A 25,458-nucleotide genomic window follows, 5' to 3' on the forward strand; every position below is an offset into this window, starting at 1 on the left:
CCTTGTTAGAAACTGAATACCTCTACCCCCGCCCCCCCCCTTCTCAGGCTGCCTCCCTGCTCTAGAGGGAAAGAATAGCTCTCAATGGCTTCTGGTTCTTAATACATCCCACCGCTGCCACCATGTCATAGGTTTATTCCCCACTTTGAACTTTAGCGTTCACAAGATGGGGACCTGCATGGACTCCTCTAAACTAAAATCCTAGTTTAGATCTGGTTCTCGCTGCCACCAGTCAAGTTTTAAGTGTCTGACACACTCCCTGTTCCCCCAAAAACTTCCCCTGGGGAACACAGATCCAAACACCTTGAATCTCAACACAAAGGGAAATAATCCATTTCCCTCCTCCCCTCGCCTAGTACTTAGGAGAGATACCTGGATTCAAACTCCTTGAATCAAACAAAGAGGGATTCACTTTTTCCCCCTCCCCTTCCCCTGAAAATCCAAACAAGGGAAGAAATCAATCAAGTTCTAAAAAAAAGAAAAGATTTTATTAAAGAAAGTGTACTTTTTTTTCCCCCTATCTCTGTATTACCAGGATGCAAAAATACAGGGTCTAACTTATAAATCTGGAGAAGCTCTCCCCCGCCCCCTCTTTTCTCAGAATAATCAAAGTAACAGCAAACAGAAATAAAGATATTTCTCCAGCAACCACACAATTGCAAATGTAGAAATCAAATTATAAGACTAATTCGCCTTTCTAATACTCACTATACTGGATAGTAGGAAATACTCCAGGAGAACTTGAAGACATGTCTGGCCTCTCTTAGATCCAAAGAGAGCACGAACACTCAAACAAAGAACACAGACAAAGCCTTCCCTTCACAGAGATTTGAAATTATCCTGTCCCTTGATTGGTCCTCTGGTCAGGTGTTCATCAGGTTACTGAGCTTGTTAACCCTTTACAGGTAAAAGACTTTAACCCTTAACTATCTGTTTGACACATGCAGAAGCAAGAAGTTTTGAAAACAAATGGTTAACTTTCTAGTCTAAAACCTTGTATTAAAACTGTAGATTTTTGTAAAATACTTATTTTGCTAGTACAGCTACTACTGAGAAATACTACTTCAATAAAGCTTTAGTTCAGGAATAATCAGTGTTTTAAGAACTACACGCAATCATTGTTAGTTTACATTGATTTATTCCTACTCATCATATCCATGTTATAAACAATACACTGTAAGTTTCAAGGGATAAAACCAACAAGCCAGTTTTCAAGAGTAGAAAGACCAAGTGTCTTTACCAGCAAAAGTAATGAAATAAGACTAAAATGCCTGTTTTCTTACTATAAAGCAGGTTTTAATTTGCATTAAATGTTTTATAAAAATAACTAGAATAAGTGTAAAGTAGCCTCACTGATTGCATACAAAACCACATTTTGGTTGCACTTCATTGAATGAGGAGTCCAGTAGAGGACTACAAAAAAAGAGGGGGGTTTTAAATGGTCAAGTTTTAGAATTAACAAGGTCCAGCGGGCCAGGTTTTTCAAGCACTTATTGTCTATATTTTAGACCTGTGTAATGTGTTACTATGCTTTAGAAAAATTTAGATTGGATAAAAAAAGCTGTTGGACTTCAGTTTTTATCATTCAGCTTTTATTTGTGGGCAAATCAGCATTTTCAGTTGAGAATTAAATAGTACACAAGTTGTTGGGCAAGGGGGACAAAACATTAACATTTTTCGGGCCTAATCGTGACTTGTGTGGGAGGTTCTGCATGACTCAGGAATGTAGGCTACAACCCGTGGTTTGAAGGAAACTCATTTTGTCCAGCAAGTAGGTAACAAAAGAATCCCATTGCAGTAATTCTTAAGAGCTACTCTTAGTCACATTTTAAAACAGCCAGGATGAAGCTTGTTCCTTTCAATAAATGTCTACAAAATCTCAAATTCATGACATGGAGGCAGACTAACAGTGTATACCTTTTTGTACCAAAAAAAATTAACAAAAAAAATAATCATATCTGGATAATATTGCTATGTGCTTCTAAAACACTTGAGGATTGCACAGTATAGTACTTGCAAATAATTTATAAACTTTAAAATTCCTAATATTTGCAATAGTGAAGAAAACTGAGGTTCATTTCAACTGTCCACTATACATATTGCACTTTTCTGGTAGGCTGGGTTACTAAGTTTTGTGGAAAAATATCCAAGCTACATGTACTGAGTAAAACAGTATCACTTCAGTCCAGAAGAGGAACTTAATTTCTTTCCTGCACTGTTTTCAGGTTTTTGCAGCTTTTGTTGCTGAAAGATTAGGGTTTTTTTATAATATGCCTTAGCTATAAAACAAACTCGGTAAATGACAAGATTTATACACTGTCCTCCTTCAGTAACAAACTGAATGATAAAGACAGGGTCATTAATATGGTTACAATCAACAGGCTTCATTACTGTAGTTTAAAAAATAATCTTCACTTTAATGGCAAGCTACATTTTTCTGAAACCAAACAAACAAAACAGTATTCAGCTATTAATACTGAAGTGGATGTGTGAATCTTTTGAAGCACTGTTCAAAACTTTTGACTGCCTTACATTGAGAAATCTTGCTAATACAGTTGTTCCAGTGTTAAAGGGGTTCATGCAGTTTTAAAGAAAAAGCTTTCAACATGCTTGATAGAAACAAGCCATTTATTCTTCAAGTTCTTTGTCAAAGACATTATTAAAACCTTCTGTCCATTTCACGAACACAATTAAGATCCTAGTATGTCTTGATCCAAAGTGGTCCATAATAAAGTTCTTTGGAATGTCTTAAGACTGGTTATAGCTGGAGTTCTGACTTCCATTTGGACCCTGTTCTCCTTCACTGTTTGGAGGGAGAAATACATATTTCAGATACAAAATGTATATTTGTTACATTGCTAGCTTTTAAGAAAGGAAGAACTATTGTTGTGCAATAGCAGACGAAGCACTAAAAGCCTCTTGAAATGAAGAATCTTTAGACACAAAGTTCAGAGCATTTTTTTTGCCTCTCCCAACTCTATGCAATTAAAAACTCACTGTTTTGATAACTAGGTCTACATAAATTAATTCCATTAGAAAGCATGCAAAACAACCAGCACTTGAAGGACCTGATTTTCCAAACTGCACATGCAAAAACACTATGTCCAATTGCGAACCGAATTTACCTCTGCAGTTACCATAATTAAGCTCACATATTTGCACCTTAGTTTTGATTTGCATGTGCAGATTGTCAATTTACACAACACCCAATCACCGTAGCTACACGAGCAAATTTTGCATAAAATTGTACATGCATAGTTCTGAGCAGTCAGACCTTCCTAGTTATGGTGAACTCATGTAAATGAAGTTCCTTATGTTTGCTGAACTGAATCGAAGATGTTCTCATTAAAAGAATTTAATCAGAAAAGCTAACATTAAAAAAAATGTTTAAAACTACTCAACCAGAAGCAACTCCTCTTCGTGGCTCCCAAATTAGTAAATAGGAGTGAGTCTATCATAGAAAGATCTGCACTGTAAACATATTTACTATGCCCCAATGAAATATTCGCTTGTTTTAAGAGGAAGTGTCTAGTTTAAGACATTTGTGCAATATTATGAAGTGATATGAAAAAAGAAAATTAAAGACATTATTGTACCTGTTTGGAGGTGGTTTCGGTTTAGGCATCTTACTAAGAATAGTAGCCATTTCTTTCCTCTCATCAAAGTTCTTCCACTGTTCATACAGTTTTAGAATGACTCTGATTATTTCCAAAATCTAATTAGAAAGATATTTGAGATCAGATACTGTAGTGGTTCTGTGTTCATCACTACCCATACAAATGTGTAGCCACTAACCAACCAAAATGTAAGTATGATGCTTTCTCTATATCAGAGTGGCTTTCACATCAGTCTCAACAATTTAGCAATCTTAACTATTTCCACAGATAGCTGAGAGCATCTTGGTCTAGCTCAGGGGTTCTAAAGCTTTTCCTTACAGTAAATTATGTCATAACACTTGTAAGGGATGGTCTAGATTCACTTGGTCCTCCTCAGGCACAGAGGACAGGACTTGATGTCTCAAAATCCCTTCCAGCCCTGCATTTCTATGATACTGCAAACAAAGTGTTTCTTGGGCCACTTTGCCTCCCGTTCAGAATTACACAAACCACTATTTTTCTCCCCCATCAAAAACTGAACATCCCACCTGTTACATGGAAAAATAATATTAGGAATGTGTTTTTAGCTTCTTTTAAGACTATTTAGCAGCTGGTAACCAGGATAGGCAGTAGCATATAACCAGCCAGCTCTCCATGGATCACCCAGCAAGTGGTCTGCAGACCACAGGTGCTCTGTGGACCATGGTTTGATAACCACTGGTTTAGGTACCCTAGAGGAGGGGTGGGGCTGAACAGTGCACAACTATTTTGTCCTATGAACTGTAACATTCCCAGAGCAGCTCTTTTGTTTGCCAAAATACTGTCTATAATAGGTGAAAAAAATCAAAAATTGGTAGTTTATTCTCTTTTTATTCATACCACTTATTTTTGTTCTGTGGCTGTCTTAGCTCTGCCCTCTCTTCCTACTAACCTCTACAAATATGACTTTCTAGTGCAGTATTTTTACTAAGCAAGGATTGCATGTGATGTATGGCTCTCACATTGGCAATCACTGACTTAATGTTAGATAGTAAAACAAGAATAAATAAAAAAAACCCTGAGTTCAGATAAAGCATTGAGCACCATGGAAGCAACATACATCTCTGAAATCGGAGTCACAATTAGCTAAGGAGTCTGGTGATGTGAACTGTTAAGCCTAGGCTGTCATTAGTATCAGAAGTGGGAAGTCTAAACACACAAATATGTTCAATAGCAGGAGTAACTTGGTAGCTACGTAAGACCATCCATTGGTACAGAGTAGTTTCCCCCTGTACTCCCTGCCGTGTTCAACTCATTTTACCTTACACTTGTATGCACAACACTCTGCAACTGTGCCGTGCAGTCAAGCCCAAAGAGTGATTCATATTGCCTGATTCAGCAAAGCTCTTAAGCATGAGCTTAAGTGCTTTAATGAATGGGGGTCATAGTGCTTTTCATCCAGAAAGATCTGCTGTGTGTAAAGCACTGTGGAAACTACAGAACAGTTATATTAAAAATAAGAATGGCGAATAAGCAACCAGTATTGCAGGAAGAATTAGGCAGAATTGCCCACACTGGAGTTTGGCCAGAATGCTTGGGCTAACACCTTTATTTTGTGAAAAATGCCATAGACTATTTAATGACCACAACTGAACAAGAGCTCAGAACTCTGACAACTCCAGAAGCACTCTGTGTTTGAGCATTGACTCAGAGGACAGAGTGCTATGCACTGAATCACCAAGTCCTCTTCCTGAAATATCTGGGTTTTTCGAGATGTCTCCCATCCAACTCCTGCCTAGCTTTAACAGTGCATAGTGTGCATCATTTAACGAGAGTATAAATCTAAATCAGGGATCGGCAACCTTTGGCACGTAGCCCGCCAGGATAAGCCCCGTGGCGGGCTGGGCCGGTTTGTTTACCTGCCGTGTCCGCAGGTTCGGCCAATCGTGGTTCCCATTGGCCACGGTTCGCCGCTCCAGGCCAATGGGGGCTGCGGGAAGCGGCATGGGCAGAGGGATGTGCTGGCCGCCGCTTCCCGTGGGAGTCGCGATCGGATGAACCTGCGGACGCGGCCCGCAAACAAACCAGCCCGGCCCGCCAGGGGGCTTACCCCGGCAGGCTACATGGCAAAGGTTGCCGATCCCTGCTCTAAATGATATGGATGCAAAATATCAATTTATAATATTAATGACATATCTTTCTGGTCAGTATGTATCAAGTAAGAAAAAAAATACCTTCTCCATATCAACAGACAACTCAGCAAACCACTGTCTTGCATCCTTCTGCTGGACAACACAGGCCACATGTAGGCAAGCTGCAAAGTAAAATATGTGTGGGGACATGTCTACTGAACAAAGATTAGTTTGTTTATTGTAACGAGAATAGATGTTTGTAAATGAAAATAATTTTCAGAATACATTTTCTACTATTATTTCCTTCTTTATAATTCTGAGTGTTTCTGCCTCCCTTTACCACTGTCTATTCTACAACACTTCCAAGTCATAGTTTTCAAGGATTAAGCTCAGAATCAAGCTTTCCAGTTTCTTGCTAGAGTTTCAAGCCATATGACTGCATGGTCAATAACATCTGATGTGCTAATTGAAGGAGATGGTGGGGATAACAAATCAACATTTTTTAATACAGTGGATTTCCTAAGAAATGCCCATTCATGGAACACTATGCAAGATGAAAGCATTCAGATACAGTGAAGTAGTTTAACTTGTTACCTACCTAGGGCTATCATGAAGGGAGGGTACAGTAGACAAAGATCAGTTCTATATGTGTCATTCACTATCCTCCTGTGCAAACAAAAGTGGTAGATAAACACCCTGTTATTCACCTTTATTCTCATTTTACTTCAGAAGTTACCATCCGTTTTTATTTTAAAAGTTAGGAGACTTTTTTTTTTTACATTAAGACAGTCAGAAATAAAGGTGGGGAAAATCATGGATATCTATCCAGGTACACACACTTCTCATCTTGAATCTTTTGATTCATTCCCAAGTGACCATATTAATGGTTTGCTTCTAAGCACTCTACTTAGAAGTATATTTTGCTTCCTAATAAAATGTTGCTTTGCAAAGTATTTTGAAGATTCATCATAAAATTGTCAACATCAACCAATCCTCACAGCTCGCCTGTGAAGTATTATAATCCTCATTTTATGGAGGAGGAAACAAGGTCAAAAAGAGTAAGTAGCTTGTTCAAAGCTACAGAGGGAGTCCATGTCTGAGTTTAAGTTATAATTCAGGAGCTCTTGGCTTCTACTAGACAGTCCAGAGTGGCATAGGCTAAATTTTTTATTGCATTTTTTTATTTTATAAACAAAGCTTTGTTAATCTAAACAGTGGTTTTCAAACTGGGATACACATATCTCTAGGGGTACGCAAGCCCTCATCAGGGGAAAAATCCAGTAATTGTGGACAATGCATTTTATTTAGTATGGAAGTTTTCAAACTATGGGGATCGTACCCCTAATGGGGGGCACTGAGGAAAGTTCTCACGGAGGGTGAGTGGCAACACCAGGCAACTTGGGCCAGCGCCTCATGGATGGGCTTGAGCAGGGAGTGCCACCTCCACCGGCCACCCAGCCTGTCTGGGTCGGGGCCGAGGGAGGTTGCAAGGCGTTGAGCCCCGCCTTTGAGTTACCATTTTTAGTTGCACCTCCCCACCAACCCAGACAGGTGGGTGGCCTGCTGAGGCGAGTCAGGGGTGGAGGTGGCATTCCCTCCCCAAGCCCCACCGCGCAAGGCAGGTCCAAGCCACCTGGCATCCTTACTCACCCCCCTGAATGTTCCTCCAGGCCTCCGTGGGGGGGCGGGGGCGCACACACCTCAGTTGGAAATCCTCTAGAAGCTATTGCTAAATGGAGTGCCATTCCAGATTTCTGCCCGTGACCCACCCACCCACCCATAGAATCTGCCTATCTCAGATGGGGACACTTGGTATAGACGACATTATTTGGAAAGTGGTACGCAGCCTAAAAAGTTTGAAAGTCACTGATCTAAAAGAACAGATCGAGTGTATACTACTTATGATGTTCTACTATGACAAGGTACAACAGAAAGCTCTCACATTAGCAGGGAAAGAGCATCTCTATTCAATGTTCATTATTTAGCAGGGCAGGCACTATGCTACTAGTTCTGGTCTACACACAAGTTTAAAATCAGTTTAAAAATAGAATAGTTACACCACTGTCAATCCCTGTGTAGACACATTTACATCAATAAATTGCTGCCACTTTGTGTTTAGACCTGCCCAAACCAACTTGTACTTGACCATCTCTGAAATTTTTTATTTTTTCAAGTTAGCTTTCCTACTGAAAGGATGCACTAGTATTAACCTTTGTCTTCATTACCATGCGAGGGGTAGCAGCATGTCTTCTTGGCCCATATCCTGCACATATTGGAGCAAAGGTCTATAAGGATGATACACTATCAAACAGCAATCCTAGAAACAAGTTTAAAAAAATCAAATTATAATTATAATAGAAAATACACTGTCATCAGTTTGCATTACAAATGTTGATTTAACAATCAGTTTTTTTTCTTTATTTTCCCTTTCAGTTTCATACATTTTAGCATCATGACACCCTAAGTCTGGGATAATGAGGGAAGCACTCTCCTAAAATACCATTAAATAGACTGTAAAAGCAGCAAAGAATCCTGTGGCACCTTATAGACTAACAGACATTTTGCAGCATGAGCTTTCGTGGGTGAATACCCACTTCTTCGGATGCAAGTGGTGGAAATTTCCAGGGGCAGGTTTATATATGCAAGCAAGAAGCAAGCTAGAGATAACGAGGTTAGTTCAATCAGGGAGGATGAGGCCCTGTTCTAGCAGTTGAGTGAAAACCAAGAGAGGAGAAACTGGTTCTGTAGTTGGCAAGCCATTCACAGTCTTTGTTTAATCCTGAGCTAATGGTGTCAAATTTGCAGATGAACTGGAGCTCAGCAGTTTCTCTTTGAAGTCTGGTCCTGAAGTTTTTTTGCTGCAGGATGGCCACCTTAAGATCTGCTATTGTGTGGCCAGGGAGGTTGAAGTGGCCACACAATAGCAGATCTTAAGGTGGCCATCCTGCAGCAAAAAAACTTCAGGACCAGACTTCAAAGAGAAACTGCTGAGCTCCAGTTCATCTGCAAATTTGACACCATCAGCTCAGGATTAAACAAAGACTGTGAATGGCTTGCCAACTACAGAACCAGTTTCTCCTCTCTTGGTTTTCACTCAACTGCTAGAACAGGGCCTCATCCTCCCTGATTGAACTAACCTCGTTATCTCTAGCTTGCTTCTTGCTTGCATATATAAACCTGCCCCTGGAAATTTCCACCACTTGCATCCGAAGAAGTGGGTATTCACCCACGAAAGCTCATGCTGCAAAACGTCTGTTAGTCTATAAGGTGCCACAGGATTCTTTGCTGCTTTTACAGATCCAGACTAACACGGCTACCCCTCTGATATTAAATAGACTGATTGCCAGTCTGTCAATATCCTTTTCTTTTCCCTTAGAGAGGCAAAGTGCCACATCTGCAGCACACTGAAACCTTATTTGCCTACAAACCCATAATTCCCAAATGAAAATTCAAAACGCTGCCAGAAAACAGTCTGTCACTAAATAATACCATACATGAGAAGCTTGCCAGAATAACTGACACTGGTTTTAAAAGTCTACACAGCTCTGAATTTTCTTCCTTACTCTTAAGGTTGGAGTGTACAGTAACTCCTCACTTAAAGTCGTCCCGTTTAACGTTGTTTTGTTGTTACATTGCTGATCAATTAGGGAGCATACTCATTTGAAGTTGTGCAATGCTCTACTCTTACGCTGTTTGGCTGCCTGCTTTCTCCACAGCTCGCAGCCTCCCTATGGCCCCCTCCCCCCCAGCGCCTCCCACCCACCGGCAGACTCTGCAGATCAGCGCCTTAGCTTCTCCCCCTGCCGGCGGCAATCAGCTGGCTTGCGGCGTTTTGGAGGCAGGAGGGAGGGGGGAGGAGTGAGGACTTGGCGCGGAGGCTCCCTCCCGCCTCCCGAATGCGGCAAGCCAGCTGATTGCCCCAGGCAGAAGGGGTGGGGGGAAGCAGTGAGGACTCAGCGTGCCTCCCCCCTCCCGCCCCTACTTGGCAATCAGCTGGCTTGTGGCATTTAGAAGGGAGGGGTGGGAGGGGGGAGGAGCCAGGATGCAGCAAGTGAAGTAAAGGTGGAGGAGGTGGGGGGGAGAAGAGGCGGGTCCAAGGGTGGGGGCTTGGGGGAAGGAGTGGAGTTGGTGCTTGCAGAGTAGGGGAAGCTGCCCTGGAACATAACCCCCCATTTACATTAATTCTTATGGGGAAATTGTTTTCACTTAACATCATTTCACTTAAAGTCGCATTTTTCAGGAACATAACTACAACATTAAGTGAGGAGTTACTGTACAAGGAAGAACAAAGACCCCCCCTTGCCTCCCAACAATAGCTAGTTATAGGTATGCAACACTGGAGGGCTGTGTCAGTGAATATATGCTACATACAACGCTGAAATTAAATATTACCTGTACATTGTTTCAGGGGGGAAATGTTAATTGTCACAAAAAGTAACTTTCTGTAAATAAAGTCAGTTGCAATTGATGTCTGATTAATTATCAAGATCAGAGACTGTTCCTAAGCACAGCACAGGATGCCAATATTCAAAACACCTCTGTCTCAACAAAAGAAATATTACTCCTTTTACAAAAACACCAAAAGTCAAATACAGGGAATTTGGGACATTTCATTGCTGCAGTACCTTCAACTATTTGTTCTTCCATATTTACAAAAATTAACCTATGTTTTATATCCTTATCATGCATTTAAAAAGGCTCTTCTTTCTGGTACTAGTTATGCGAAGTGTAGTCTAGTTATCTGAGCTGACTCCCTCTGCAGCCTGGGACAAGTCACTTAATCTCCCTGCCTCCGCTTCACTTCCTCCACTATAAAAATTAAGATAATCCCAACAACAACCTTAACAAAGACTCAAGTTAGCTAAATATTGGTGTGATGCTCTGAAGATGTAGCCACTAATTAAATTATTTAGTATTTGGGCAATTCCAAGAACTGCACACCTGTATTTGGAACATTTAAGTGCTTTATAGTACTGGATACAGGTAGTGGCAACATTACTAATGTATACAATTACATATTTAAAAACCTATGTTAAAATAACATTATTTAGGTTGTAGAATTAGGCATTCAAATTTAGGAAATGTCAGATTTTAGGTTCCCTCTGAAACCTTAATTCGGCCTCCTGCACTGCATCATACTACAGTCTCTAGTTACATGATCACATACTATTTGATCAAAAATATTTAATTACATGATTGTACTGTTCCACAGGACCTCTGCCTCATTCAGTGCACAAGATGGACAATGTTCAGGGAATGAGGCACATGTTCAATATTTATTTTTATCTTAATTATGAATGTGTGACCCTGTCTTAACAGGACACCATCCAACCCCTGCAATGAATACAGAATTATTAATTTCCTTGTGGTATTTTCTAATCATTCTAATATCTGAATGCTTCACAAATATTAATGAATTTATCCTCAGATTTGCACTGTAAGAATTTGAATGTTCACATTCGGTTATTATTTTGGCATGCTGCCAAAGTTTAGCTGAAAGGAAAATGGTGACTCTCAAAAGTTTCTCTCTGCCAAACCTGAACAGAATTTCTTGGTACAAAAGAAACATCCCTATCTCTGACCCTATGGTCTTCAGCCTGTTAAATTTCAGAGTCCTTCTGCACATAATGGAAGTACTGTATTAAAGTTTTTCAAAAATGGTCACTAGAATCTTTACAGTGCAAAATGGTAGGCAACCTAAATACAGGGGGGTCGCTGATCTCCATATATTCAAAAACACAAGTTAATTGAGAAAAGGGGACAATAAGAACCTCAACAATGAAACTCAGGTTGAAAAAACAAATGGCAGCTCCATACATATTATTTCGTATGTGCAGAATCCAGAACATTCTTGCTAGGTAAAAATAAACTAATGTGGTAGTAAGAGAAAGAAAGACACCTACCATTAATTCTAAAAGATAGAATTCACATTCTAATATCTGCAAAGAATTAAAAATATAATTAAGCAACAATTTTCTCTTAACAGGAAAGAGAGTAAAGGGTTAATCAGTAACCAGACCAATACATTTTTCTACATATAAGCATTCCCATATACTACAAATTGCACAAAAAACCTCAGCCATTCCCAAGAGCTTTCACCAATTCCAAAATTTCTTTTATAGAAATACTACAAACTAATTAAGAAATATCTCAACAGAAAACATCTTTAGCTAGTCAACTGTCTCGTCATTTTAATAACCACTCCACTTCTAAGAACAGGGTTTTTTTTCCTATAACTGCTATGTACTTAAGTATTTTCATGTAACTGTTATATGAATATGTTCTGTAGACTATTTCATTTACAGTACTTATGCTGCTTTGTTCACCTGGGGCTGGATCTTTCAAGGGGTTGAGTGCCCCCAACTTCACTGGAGGTTAAAAACAGTTGAGGGCACTTGCGCCTTTGTAGGTTTAGTTTCTCTACTGTTACAGCAAAGACTGAAATGAAATGGAAGGGATATCGGGCATATTGACAGATGCATAGGATATTAGAGTATAAAATGTTACTAAAATATTCTGTCAAATTATAGACATCAAGACAAGATATCTCATATTCAAGACTCAGGACAACGGTTTAGCACCACAAGAAAGGGACTAGACTGCATTTGTTCAGTTAAAGCAAGCAATATTTTCCTGTATATTAAGAAAGGCTATGAACTATAATGATGGCACTAACTGTGTTACACTAAACTAGAAGACATTTAACATTTCTAATACAATTATGTGGCGAGTAGGAATATCAGTTACCAGCCTCCAATCACATATTTCATTACCAATAAGTAATTTCAGAGGTATCTACTAAGAGATTGGGTATGCTGAAGTTTCCTGTGGTATCGGTTCCATGTAACCACACCTTGATGTATCATACAATTCTATAAACTGAATGCTGACTCAACAAGAACCAGAATAGCAGTGTTGTTCAATATTATACTTTTACGTGGTTTTGAGTTTGACCCTAAAATAGCAGCACAGCATTGCCCCAGAGATCTATATCAAGATTTAAAGAAGAATTATTATATAGAATTGGGCTGGCCAGCTCTTTTGGAGAGCTATACAAATGAAAATGAAAAAAATATATTGAGCTTAGAATTTAGTAGTATCTTATTATATATCACAGTTACCAAGAGTGTATGGAGACATGCTTTGCCTATGGGAATATAATAGTAAAAGCTAAAAGGAAGTAAATTTGAAAAAAATATATTACATTAATAAAATCTGCACCAGTCCCCTCATTATTGTGAGGCTGCATCACCAAAGATCTTGCCTTCAAAACACTTGGAAATTTCTTAACTCTAAATAAGAGTTGTAGAAAAATGGACAGATTTTTACTACAGATTAAATATTGGGGACGAAAATAAAAAACCCTTAACATGAGCCAACTGTTCCCATGTGTAGGCCTGGTGAGTATCCCAGGAACTGGAATTACTTTGATCTACCCTGGAGCAGTGTACTTGATAACCAACTGCTGTATAATTACTGATATTTTATTCAGTCCCACTTTATTTCTCTATTCCCTTTATAATATTTCTTTCTACTAATTTAAGGAAAGTAGGTGATACAACAAGTAACTCTTTCATAAAGAAACTGCAAGCATGGATGTGGGTTACCCAAAAAAACATTTCCCCTACAAACAATCCAAAGTTAATTGTGAATACCTTGAGATAACAGCGACACTATATTGCTTAGAAATTGTTTAGCAAAGAATAGGACTTTCTTTTCCATGGAAGACCTGAAAAAAACCTTGTTTCCAAAGGATTGCCTGGTGCGATTTTTGCTCACTTGGGCCCCAAATTGAGATTTAATTGCCTCTTGTTACAAAATAGTACAATGTATTACATTTATAAAACAGTTACAGTGTGGTAGCCATATGAATTAAATAAAAAGGCAAAGGAGCTAAATATTCATGCAGAGCCAGAATGGCACAAGTCAGGTCACTAAATTAATGACTAGGGTCCTACCACATTCATGGTCCATTTTGGTCAATTTCACGGTCATAGGATTTAAAAAAATTTAAATTTCATGATTTCAGCTATTGAAATCTGAAATTTCACAGTGTTGCAATTGTTGGGGTCCTGACCCAAAAAGGAGTTGTGTGGGGGGGGGGGAGAGGTGGCAAAGTTAGTGGGTGGCTGGGTGGGGGGGGGGGGGGTGGCAGTACCGCTACCTCTACTTCTGCATTGCTGCTGGCGGCAGCGCTGCCCTCAGAGCTGGGCAGCTGGAGAGCAGTGGCTGTTCGGTGAGAGCCCAGCTCTGAAGGCAGAGCCACCACCAGCAGCAGCGCAGAAGTTGTGATATGGTATTGCCATCCTTACTTCTGCACTGCTGCCTGCAGAGCTGCGCTCACAGTAAGCAGCCGCCACACTCTGGCTGCCCAGCTTGGAAGGCAGCAGTGCAGAAGTCAGGGTGGCATGGTATGGTATTGCCACCCTGACTTCGCTGCTGCTGGGGTGGGGGCGCCGCCTTCAGAGCTGGGCACCTAGTCAACAGCTGCCACTCTCTGGCCACCCAGTTCTGAAAGCAGCGCAGAAGTAAGGGTGGCAATACCACAACTTCCCTAAAATAACCTTGTGACCCCCCTGCAACTCCACTTAGGGTCAGGACCCCCAATTTGAGAAATGCTGATCTTTCCCATGAAATCTGTATAGTAGAGGGTAAAAGCACACAAAAGATCAGATTTCACGGTCCGTGACACGTTTTTCCTGGCCTTGAATTTGGTAGGACCCTATTAATGATACAGAGCTGTTCCACCTGTAAGAAAAGACAGTTACCTTTTCCGTAACTGGTGTTCTTCAAGATGTGTTGCTCATGCCCATTCAACTTAGGTGTGTGTGCTCGCCACATGCACTGGTGCCGGAAGTTTTTCCCTCAGCAGTAACCGGATACTGTTGAGGGAAAAACTTCCAGCACCGGAGCATGTGGCAAGCACACACACTTAAGCTGAAGGGACATGAGCAAGCACTCGAAGAAGAACATACAATTTATTCCTGCTCACACATGCTTGTCTATGTATTTATTTGTTAGAGTTATATCATACTTACATGATTCATCCTATAAGGAAACTCCTTCGGAAAGGCATAAGAAAACCTAGTTTTCACTGTAGTAAAAAGAGATAGATGTATTAAAAATCATGACAAAATTAAATCAAATATTCTTCTTTACTTATTTCTATTAGTTCATCAGTATGTAGAGCCTCAAACCCTCTTATTTGACCGCTAACCATCTACTGCTATACATAAAGAACAATCCTACTTGGAAGAGGAGAATTAACTCAATTGTATAACTCAGTTGTTTAATTCCTGAAAGGTGACGTATTATTTGAATAAAGACTGTCGATTCTGTCAGATCATGCATTTTTAAAGCTATTTTAGAAGGTCCCCCTCTGGACACAATGGACAACATTTAACATTTTCTGAGTAGACAGTGTTCCCTGTAATACTGAGAGACAGTAATTTAGGGCTTGATTCTGGCTGAAGTCACTACACCATTGACATCAGTGGGAGGAGGATCTAGCCCTCTGAACAACTAAAGGATTGAACCTGAAGTCCTTAGGTATGTATGCATATTCCATATGCTTCCATATGAATTTTGTCTGCAGGATCACACTATTAGATGGAAATTTTAGTTATTTCAAATTAAGAGAATAATTTTAATTTTGAGTTGTTCGATAGATTAAAAACAATAATGAACTGCTCAATGATTATGTGGACTATTTATTCAGAAAACTACTGCAACTTCATTTACTTGTTTTTAATTTACACCAGAAACAACATACAATGCAAATAAGCCAAAAACTAATGTAAACAATACAATTCTATAATAATTTTAAAAAGAGAACCCTGTGTATACCAGTGCCTCAAAGAAAAACAGCATTAGAAGTGGAGGAGACTATAGCTTGACCAAGCCAAGTTTTAGGAATAGACTCAATTGCAGGTCAATTTTACTGCTCTGTGTCAAACAGAAACAAGACTACAGTTCACCATCAGTGGACAGTCCTTTCATCATGGCTCTTTAATTGACTCTGAAGTTGAGCAGAAAAGGTCTCCTCACCACACTTTTTCAAGCAAGTCGGGGTAAAAGAATCCCAGTTTTTTGGAAGAGTTGTGGGGAAAAGATATGATTTTCAAAGCATGCTGGAGCCACCTCTCCATTGAGCTCTTCCTGCACTCAACTGCAGGGGTAGAGTGAAGAGGTTGCTAGAGATCAATTTAAGGTGCCTTCTCCCCAAGGAGAAGTGTACAGTGCCTCCTCGGTGCTTCTAGCCACTGCGCAAGGTGCAAAGGACCAAACTGCCTCAATTAACTGGCAGGTCTTCCTTTCTGTTAGTTTCCTTTTATGTATCTCCTATTTCTTCCACTCATTCTTTTTTCCCCTCCTCTCCAAGTCTACCAACCAACTGAACCTGTGCTGCTGAAGAAACTCTGCTAACAGAGGCACAGGCAGAAGACAGACATACAAAAGTGATGTTAAAGAAAAAGCCACCTGTGCATTGTCCTCACACTCAATGTGTGCTCCCAAGTGCAGTGGAGTATTCTGTTTTTAAAGCACTACAGAGGACATTTCTCTTTGGGATTCTGATGCATGGGAATTTCTAAAAAAAGCAAGATTCCTGCAAACTAACATCAAATTTAGACTCCTGTATCTTTATCCAATACATATCTGCTTTCCTCATTGATGCACAAAGTTATCACACAAATCTGCACTCTTGATAAGATTTTAATGTAAAATGGCAAACCTACTACTAACTGCAGTACTGATGTATTTTTAGTCTCAGAATTCTATATAAATATTTTTCCCATTAAGTCAGTCCTTACAAGATCTTATCATATACAACCTTAGTCTTTTTCCAAATGTCAAAATATAGGATTCTACGAACTTTAAGATTCTAATCTGAAGATCTTTTACTTTTAACATGAAAACAAAATCTCAAACAGAGCAGTAGTTCTACGAAAGCTAATCATGATAAAAAGGACAAATAAAGCCCAACACTTCTGATTTACACTGCTGCTTGAATTGAAATCTAGAGCTGATTTTCAGGATTTATTTATTTAGGATAATCATCATGGCACCTTATTTTCAGTTGTGATTTGACTGATATGTTCCCACCAGAATTGATACCAGTGTAGAATGGTACACAGAAAGGACCTTTTCTTCCACATACACACTTAAAACAGGTGTCTTTTCCCCTAAAAGCACAGATGATGTAAATGAATTGCCCTTATGGAGCAAGGTTAAAAATCCCTCATGATTTGATAAGAAATGATTTGAGATTTGATATTTCTTGACAAAGTGAACATCTCCTCTCCCCTGAAAATAGCCTCCTTAATATAGTATAACAAATACATCATTTACACTTACATACAGAAGTAGCAGCAGAAATCAATCTTGTGTTTGAGACCACACCAAATTCCTGAGCAAAGAAGAGCGGTAAATGAGGTGACTCAGTTAGTATTGAGCTAGCTGAAACATCATTTGATCACACTATTTATCAGTTTAAAAGCACTGGGCTTTCTTCCTACAGGTTTGTTTTTTTTTACATTGTATTTTAACTAAATATTTTCTCCGCTATTAAATTTCTGTTTAGGTGATCAGAATGAGTTAATTATTTAAGTAAAGCTACACCATGACAGAGGTTACTTTTTCATTTAATAATTACTCCACTGTTCTCATTAAAAAATGAATAGAAACAAACATTTAATACTCAGAAATGTCAGATTCACAATACTAATTTATTTATAGTACCATACAGAATAGGCAGTCATACTGCAAGCTCCAACATCCCACTACCAATACATCTCAATCTTATTCGAGAGGAAACCCTGTTCTAGAAAGCCACTGCTAATGTTTCAAGGGTAGCTCAGTCTCCATGCATTATTGTTGGCAGTATTAGCCAAGAAGACCGGGCCTTATTTACATCAGGTAATTTTACAGAAAAATTCCCACCAGTGCTAACACCAGTTCAGCTGCCCTCTTAACACCAGTGGGAGTCCAAGTATAGACAAGGCTTTGGTGGCACCCAGTGTTTTCAATACTGTGTAAATTAAAACTGTGTATCTATTATTTCTGTCTGCCATTTTCAGCAGATTAAATTAACACGATGATAAAAAGAAACTGCATACACACAGGATGCTGCCAAAGCTTCATCTACATCAAGACTTCCACTAGTGCTAACAAGGGTTCAGCTGAACCAGTAGTAACATCAGCAGATTTTGTGTGTGTGTAAAATTCCCTTGTATGGACACAGTACAAGTCTGTCAGTTGCAGGTATGTTTTCTGGTGGTGCAGACATCTATCAAAGAATGACCTGAGACCATTTTATTTCACAAAGGGCCATGAACCGCCTCCAGATTATAACAAATCTCAGACATTGCTGACCCTAGCCATACTCAGGGAGCTTCAGCTGGAAAGATTGGTTCCTCCTTACCAATATCCTTTGCCATCCAACTACACACACTTTTCTCAAAATAAACATCTGAGCTACAGCATTTGCTATTGAAATTTAAAAAAAGCAAGTGTGGTAAATTCTGGAGATCCCTTTCCATATACAGTGAAAACACAGTAGAATATCAGTTATATTTGAAAATTAGAGTAAACATTTAACCAGTTTCTATACATAAAAGACAAAACTGAACCACATAAAAATGGAGATTTTACAGAACAGCAGCACAATTTAAGATATAAAAAATAACTACATTAAAATATAATCTAAACACTCTGTCAATGTCTCCAAGATCCTTTAGGGTTGAGAAAACAGGTCAGTAACTCAGGCAACATTGTGAAAGATGAAGTACTACTTAATAGCAGCTATTGGGTCTTTTCTCTCTGATGCTAAAGCAATATGGAAATCCATAGAAAAAGAGGTCTGAACCCCCAAATCATGGAAACAACAAAAAATACCTTAAGAACCCTAAATGTTTCATCTCCCCTATATATCATATACTTTTACATTAGAAAATTATAATACATCATACCTCTACTTTGGATGCCAAAAACACACACGTAGGAGCCATTAATACTGGATCTATACTTTTTAGGGAATATCTGAAATGTTATAACAAAATTATGTCGTTTTACACACGTAGAAAGATTAATCTATCAAGAGCACCACACTTCCTTTGGAAAAGTAAAAACTGCTTAAGTTAACATTATCGACATAAAAGCTTTACACCATTCACAAACAAAAATGGTATTTTTATTTTATTATTGCACTTTTAAAGGGCTATCAAAATCTGCCTAACAAATGCTTTATTCTTGTACCATCATAGTAAACAGTCCTACCTGGCATAGAATCTCTTGAAGTAGACTGTAGCAGTGGCAATAACTTGTTGTCTTAATTTAAGATGTTCACCTAAAGCCTGGATGACTTAAAAAAAAATGAACAAAATATTTAAGTTCCGTTTTAATATGATTTGGTACCATTTATTGGGCACTCTACGTGTGGCCCCTGGGAGAAACTGAACTGAAAGGGTTCTAAAGTGTGGTCAGACAGCCATCATTTTTAATTCAGAGGTTTGGCCCCACAGAGACCATGTTTCAGCAGGCCATTTTGATAGCAGTGGATGCATGCTGCAGCCAGTGGTGTATGTGGACTGGACCTTTTCTTAAAGATGAGGGTGAGAATTTGCTCCATTATGTACAAATTACACATGTCCCTTTGGAAGGTGACCACATACTACACAGCCCTCCGCTGGGTAAAATGTGGGTGTCCACTTTACAGTCTAAAATATTTTAAATTCAAATGTTTTAAATTAAAACCTATGACTTTTAAATGCATTGTAAATTGAATAAAGCTGCCAACATAAACATGGTCACTGGATTTGGCAGAGGCAGCAGGTGTTGGAGAAGTGACATGTTTAGTCTAGGGAAAGGAGGTGGGAGACCAGAGGAAGTAGTCAGCTGCTCCATCAGAAGTGTTCTCTGCCAGTTGGCCAAGAAGCAGCCCTGGTGTCAGCTGTGCAGGTAGCTCATTTGGCCTCCCAGGCAAAGGAACGGTGCCAAACACATTAGATGCATCAGTCTGGGATACAGAGCAGAGGTGGGATTAGAGAATGATGGAATGAAACATTACATTTTGTTACATGCTATTTTTCCTGTATTTCCCGCTCTGCTGTTAGTCTGAGCATGGCAATGCCATATCAGTATCATGCCTTTTATACAGAGGTCTCAAGTTCTGTCATTTAGCTTACACATAATATATTTTAAGTATGTACAACAAATACCAAACAGTGGTATATTAGATGGGGAAAGCAAGCAGTTTAAATTATTAAAAAATGCCAGAATCTTACACTGTATTAGAAGCATATAAGCACTTGTAATTGTCTAGTTTGCTCATGCACCATTGTCCACTGTCTCCCACAGACAACAGAAGCTCTCTCCCCACATTCAAGTACACAAACGTCATGTGAAGGTACTGGGGGCATGGCTGGCTGGAGGTGGGATGAACCTGAGAGAAAGTCACTCTTAATAGCCTTATTCCTTGGCCACCCAGCAGATTTTCCAGAGAAAAAAATTATGTCATGTGTTAACGTTACTCGAAGCAAGACTAAATCCTTATCTCTGACATGTGACCTCCTCACCCCCTCAGGGAGAGAGCCCACGTGCTGCACAGCTAAGGTCAGGCTGCCAATGGCATCAAAGCACATAAATAAGCAATGCTGCCAGGGAAGGGGCCAAGCTGCAACATGAAACGTCACTGCACAAATGCCTCAATATCCACAAGCTTCCCAATGAATCTTGGGACATTTGCACAATTACAGTATTGTGTCCCCTGATCTGACTACATGCTGCTGTCCTCACATCGGGGATGATGAATCAGAAAAATCCACACAGTAAGCCACAAAGAATTTTATATATTCATTTTCCCTTCCCATAGGGTTTTTCTGCAGGAAAGAATGGTTGGGCCATATGTGACCAGAAAGAGAAATCAAGTGAGATTTAGAAAAGGAAAAAAAAAAAAGTTAACTGATAAGTGCCTAAAGAGACCTTATAAATGGAAGCTTTCAAATGAAGTATTTTAAAGAAAATTATTAGGTTGTTTAGCTCCAATGTTTCACAAAAATCTAATACTAACAAGTGTTTTCACAACCATTTCAAAAACTTGATTTAAAAATGAAAACATTTCTGTTTAAAGTTGAAATATTTTTCTTAATAGCTTATAACACAAACATAGCTTTTGTGCTAGTGGATGAAAACCAGAAAAGGAAACTAGTCTACCCCAAGGGGAGCATAAATTCTAGTAAACATCCACAATCTTACAGATGAGAGTGGCCACAAACATTCTTCTTTGGACAATGGTAAGAGCTGATTAAAAAAGCCTAACTTAAAATGTATGTAACAAAACAAGTGACTGTGTCATTCATTTAATCAGCTGGTAATCTTCACCAGAAAATGAAACTAACTAGTCTGTTGTTTTCTTTGTCAAGAGGAGTGAAGAACTAAAAGCAACATCAATGGAAAAAGTTAGATTTTTAAAATATCTTAGTGTTCATAAATCTAAAGTAATCTGAGTAACATAAATAAGGAAATATGTGATTGTTAACTTATCAGTATCCTTTTAAATCTTGTTGGATTACAAAATTAGAGTATTATTTTATTTTGTCCTCAAGGAACTTTAGGATAGTTAATCCATTAGATAAACACGAGTACTCACTCAGTTATTTTGTATTATATGACTGTTAATACAGCCTAATTATTTGTGACCAGATTTTGCAGAGTACTTTAATCTTGGTAATTGTAAATAAGAATAGCTATGCCAAAGAGAAATGCACCTGAGCATACAAGTGGCGGATGGCAAACTAGAGTGAACTCTGTAAGTGCCCTCAAAAAAGTCACTAACCTTTCTGCCTCGGTTTCTCCTCTCAGACAACTGAGAAACTACTACGTTACCTACTTTACAGGATGGTTCAGAGAGAGTATTTAAATCGCACTTTGCACAAAGTGCTAGTTTAAGAGTCTCTTCTCCCTTAGGGCTTTGTCCTGCAAGATACTTCAATCAATGTTCTGATCCTTATGACACAAAGCACTTAAGCCCGGATTTTTAAAGCTATTTAGGCATTGCTGTGCTAAGCATTGCAATGCCTAACTGATTTAGGAGCCTAGTTTCATTTTCAAAAGTGACTTTGGGTACACTAACGCTGGGGGGAAAAAAAATAACAACCCTGCAGCAGCAAGTCTCAGAGCCTGGGTCAACTGACTTGGTGACGGGGTGGATCTCAGAGCCCAGGCTCCAATCTGAGCAGGAATGTCAACACTGCTATTGTCAGCCCCCTAGCACAAGCCCAAATCGGTTGACTCGGGTCTGAGACTCACTGCTACACTTTTTGCTTTTTTTCCTGCAGTGTGGATGTGCCCTAAATCACTTCTAAAAATGAAACTTAGGCATTGCAATGCTGAGTATAGCAACACCTACATTTCTCAGATTTTCAAAGGTATCTCATTGCTCCAACAGGACTATTCTGGTGCTTACACGTCAGGGTCAGAGTGTTCAGCACCTTGCAGGATCAAGCCCTAAATAACTGCACATTCTAACTTTTAAACTTCGACATATAAGTTTACTTCTTTTTTTGCCCCCTTCCTTTTGTCTTTACAGAAACATCCTGAAAATAAGGAGGAAGCCTACTGAAATTTCATAACGTAACTGAGAAATACATATGCAGCTAGTTTATCTATAAAACCCCTCTTATAACTAAGAATACAGCTAATCTGAATAATATATAAAAGATTACTTAAAGTTACATGTTAAATAGGTTGAGAGAATGTATATAAGATGTTAATGAGATATTCTAAGCAACTGAAACGTGAATTCAGACATGGTAAATACAGTATGGGTTAAACAGCTAAGCTAAAAATAAAACCATTTTACCATTAGTAAAGAATATCTGCAGTTTCCAATATTCTTCTTCTGTCAGAAATTTCAAGTCCTTTTGGCGTTCCTTCAACAAATCTTGTTTATCCAAAATCCATTGTAAACTAGGCGGGGGGGAAAGTAATTTTAAAAACTATGCACAAACATTATGTAGTGTCTCTAGCACAAGTAGATTGCAGATTATATTTGGGGACTAAAAAGGCTGACAGTTCCCTTTAATCAAGTCTTGCAATACTAGAGGCACGCTTGTGAAATTAATACTCATTAGGATCATTAAAGTCAGGCTTTTAGAAAAATACTCACAAAAAGTAAGAGGATTTATTTTAATACTATTGCTGAACATGTTTATAAAATTGATAAATTGTCAATTATTCATCTGTTTTATTCTATATTTTTATCAAATATGCTTTTTAAAATTATGTATACTCAAATCTGGACTGATCTGCATTCTTCATTCTTGTATAATAATGAGATATTCTATCAGTTCTTCTTGGCTACCTTACATATTTAGTTCAAGGGGCCTTTCCTTCCAGAAAAGGCTTTTCAATTCCTCTCTCTCTCTCGCTCTCCTTGGTACAGAATATTATTAGACATGAAGGGAGTATTTACACAGCCATTCCTGGAGCATTTGTGACTTTTCTTCTGCAACCCCAATATACAACTGCTTTAAAAAAATGTTTAAAACGCTGGCCTTCCACTGACTGATGCTACAATTACCTTTTTTAATTAGTTGCCAACATTTTTAATCTGACTACCTCAATTGGGATTACTCAAATGCTTCATACAAATATTTGCACATGTGCTTAACCTGTGTGAATCTAACTGAACCACTTTCACTTCCGACATATAATCATACTTCTTGAGCTTGTCCAGTCATGAGTTTTGCATGCTTATCCAGTGTATAAATATGGAAAGTTGACCTGGAGTGGGATGGAAAGTTGGGGATTTACTGGTAAATAGTTTGTGTGTACATGAACATTCCCCATTATTATAATCAGGGTAGCCAAGTGAGCAAGGAACAAAACAGAAGAGAAAGGAAATGGCTAAACTGCAGGTGTCATGAAAATTGCTACTAGGCCAGAGAAACTGACAGCTGTTTTAAATATTTAGATACCAATATGCCCTAGCTACTAAAACATGTTTATTTTTGTTTATAAATATTTCCATTTGAGTCATTTTAATTAGCAATGATTCATCTATCATAAATCCCTTATGAACCCTATTTTATATGGTCATGTCCCTGATTTTGCTAAAAGATATTTTCCTCCCATCACACCATTCTTCCTTCTGTCACCAGTTTTAATTTCATGCTCTAGATTTCCTTCTCAACTGCTTGGAAAATGTTATTTTTTAATTTTGTTTTGTCTGTTAAAAAAAATGATATTCAGTCTTTCAGAACACATTCTCCGGCCCACAATTTGGATGTGTCAAAAACCGGAAGGGGTGGGGGGACGAACAGGTATTTTAATTATTATTCATAAATTATTGGCATTGTCCAAATCGAGTAAAGCGCTCCCCCACCCCCACCTTACATCTTTCCACACAAGTTTAATAAGTTTTCTATGACCTTCACTTTAAAAAAAATAATGCGGTGGAAACAAGGAGGGGGGGCGGGGGGGAGAGAGTCAGGAGCAAACTGAAGTGAATGGGCAAAGGACCGGGTTAAAGAGCGTCTGGATGGATTTAAAAGCCCCGGGGTCACACTGTTGTGTCTCCGCACCCCCTAGCCCCCGCCCAACTCTCCCAGAGGCACCCCGGCCACACGGGCAGCTGCGCCCAGCCTGCCCGAGCCCCTGCGCACAGCAGCCCCCCAGCCCTGAGCCCCAGCGCCGCCGCCCCCCTCCCCCCAGGCAGCCCCGGGCCGGGCGGGGGCCACTCACTAGTGCGAGCTCTGCCAGAAGTTCCCTGCCATGAAGAGGAGCCCGGAGCCGACCGCTTCGCCTCACGCCGCCGACGACCCCGCCGCTCAGCCCGGCAGCAGGAGGAGGAAGGAGGCGGCGGCAGGAGCCCGGTGGTGTCCTCGCTCCGCCGACCGGCGGCGCACACTGCCGAGCGCGCCAGTTCCCGCGCGGGCGGGTTCCGCCTGGACACCACCCCGCCGCCGGGCGGGGGAAGCGAGAGCTGGGCTGGGTCAGGCTGGCGGGGCCAGGCGGGGTCACCGCAGGGCCGCTGCGCTGGGGAGGCGGGAGGAGAAATGTACCACCAGGAGCCCTTGTGCGCGCACCCTGGCCGGGCTCCGGGTGCCTGTGGGGCGCTGCCTGCTGGGGCAGCACCTTGCACCGGGGACAGCGGCTTTTCCCTGCTCTCTGCTGCGCTTTGTAGCCCGCTGATGTCTGAGAGCAGACACAGATCTGGGCTAAGGAAAAGAGTCCCTCTAGCCAGCCGAATGGCATCGTAGGGCTGGACGGGACCTCGAGATTGGGTGACCAGATCGCAAGAGTGAAATATCAGGAAATATCAGCAAATAGAAAGGACCACAAACACTGCCAACTAAGGTTTGTAACCTATCCTTTAAATCAGCATCGGTACCCAATGACTGGAAGTTAGCTAATGTAATGCCAATATTTAAAAAGGGCTCTAGAGGTGATCCCGGCAATTACAGACCGGTTAGTCTAACGTCGGTACCCGGCAAATTAGTCAAAACAATAGTTAAGAATAAAATTGTCAGACACATAGAAAAACATAAACTGTTGAGCAATAGTCAACATGGTTTCTGTAAAGGGAAATCGTGTCTTACTAATCTATTAGAGTTCTTTGAAGGGGTCAACAAACATGTGGACAAGGGGGATCCGGTGGACATAGTATACTTAGATTTCCAGAAAGCCTTTGACAAGGTCCCTCACCAAAGGCTCTTATGTAAATTAAGCTGTCATGGGATAAAAGGGAAGGT

The 25,458-nt window shown here is 39.8% G+C and overlaps 1 protein-coding gene across 1 annotated transcript; it reads right to left on the reverse strand.

Annotated features, from left to right (window-relative positions):
• Window positions 1-1,118: 1,118 nt before the first annotated feature.
• CCNC (cyclin C) lies at window positions 1,119-24,663 on the reverse strand. The gene is made up of 12 exons (XM_045011126.1): window positions 24,449-24,663; window positions 22,566-22,672; window positions 18,983-19,067; window positions 18,676-18,745; window positions 17,063-17,114; window positions 14,746-14,801; window positions 11,611-11,646; window positions 7,933-8,024; window positions 6,306-6,373; window positions 5,810-5,889; window positions 3,597-3,715; window positions 1,119-2,803 (listed from the first exon to the last, which is right to left on the reverse strand). The coding sequence occupies exons 1-12, from the start codon at window positions 24,478-24,480 to the stop codon at window positions 2,749-2,751; spliced, it is 852 nt and encodes a 283-aa protein (XP_044867061.1). The 5' UTR covers window positions 24,481-24,663; the 3' UTR covers window positions 1,119-2,748.
• Window positions 24,664-25,458: the final 795 nt, after the last annotated feature.

This window comes from Mauremys mutica, chromosome 3 (genome assembly GCF_020497125.1).
Source record: "Mauremys mutica isolate MM-2020 ecotype Southern chromosome 3, ASM2049712v1, whole genome shotgun sequence".
Classification (NCBI taxonomy): Eukaryota; Metazoa; Chordata; order Testudines; family Geoemydidae; genus Mauremys; species Mauremys mutica.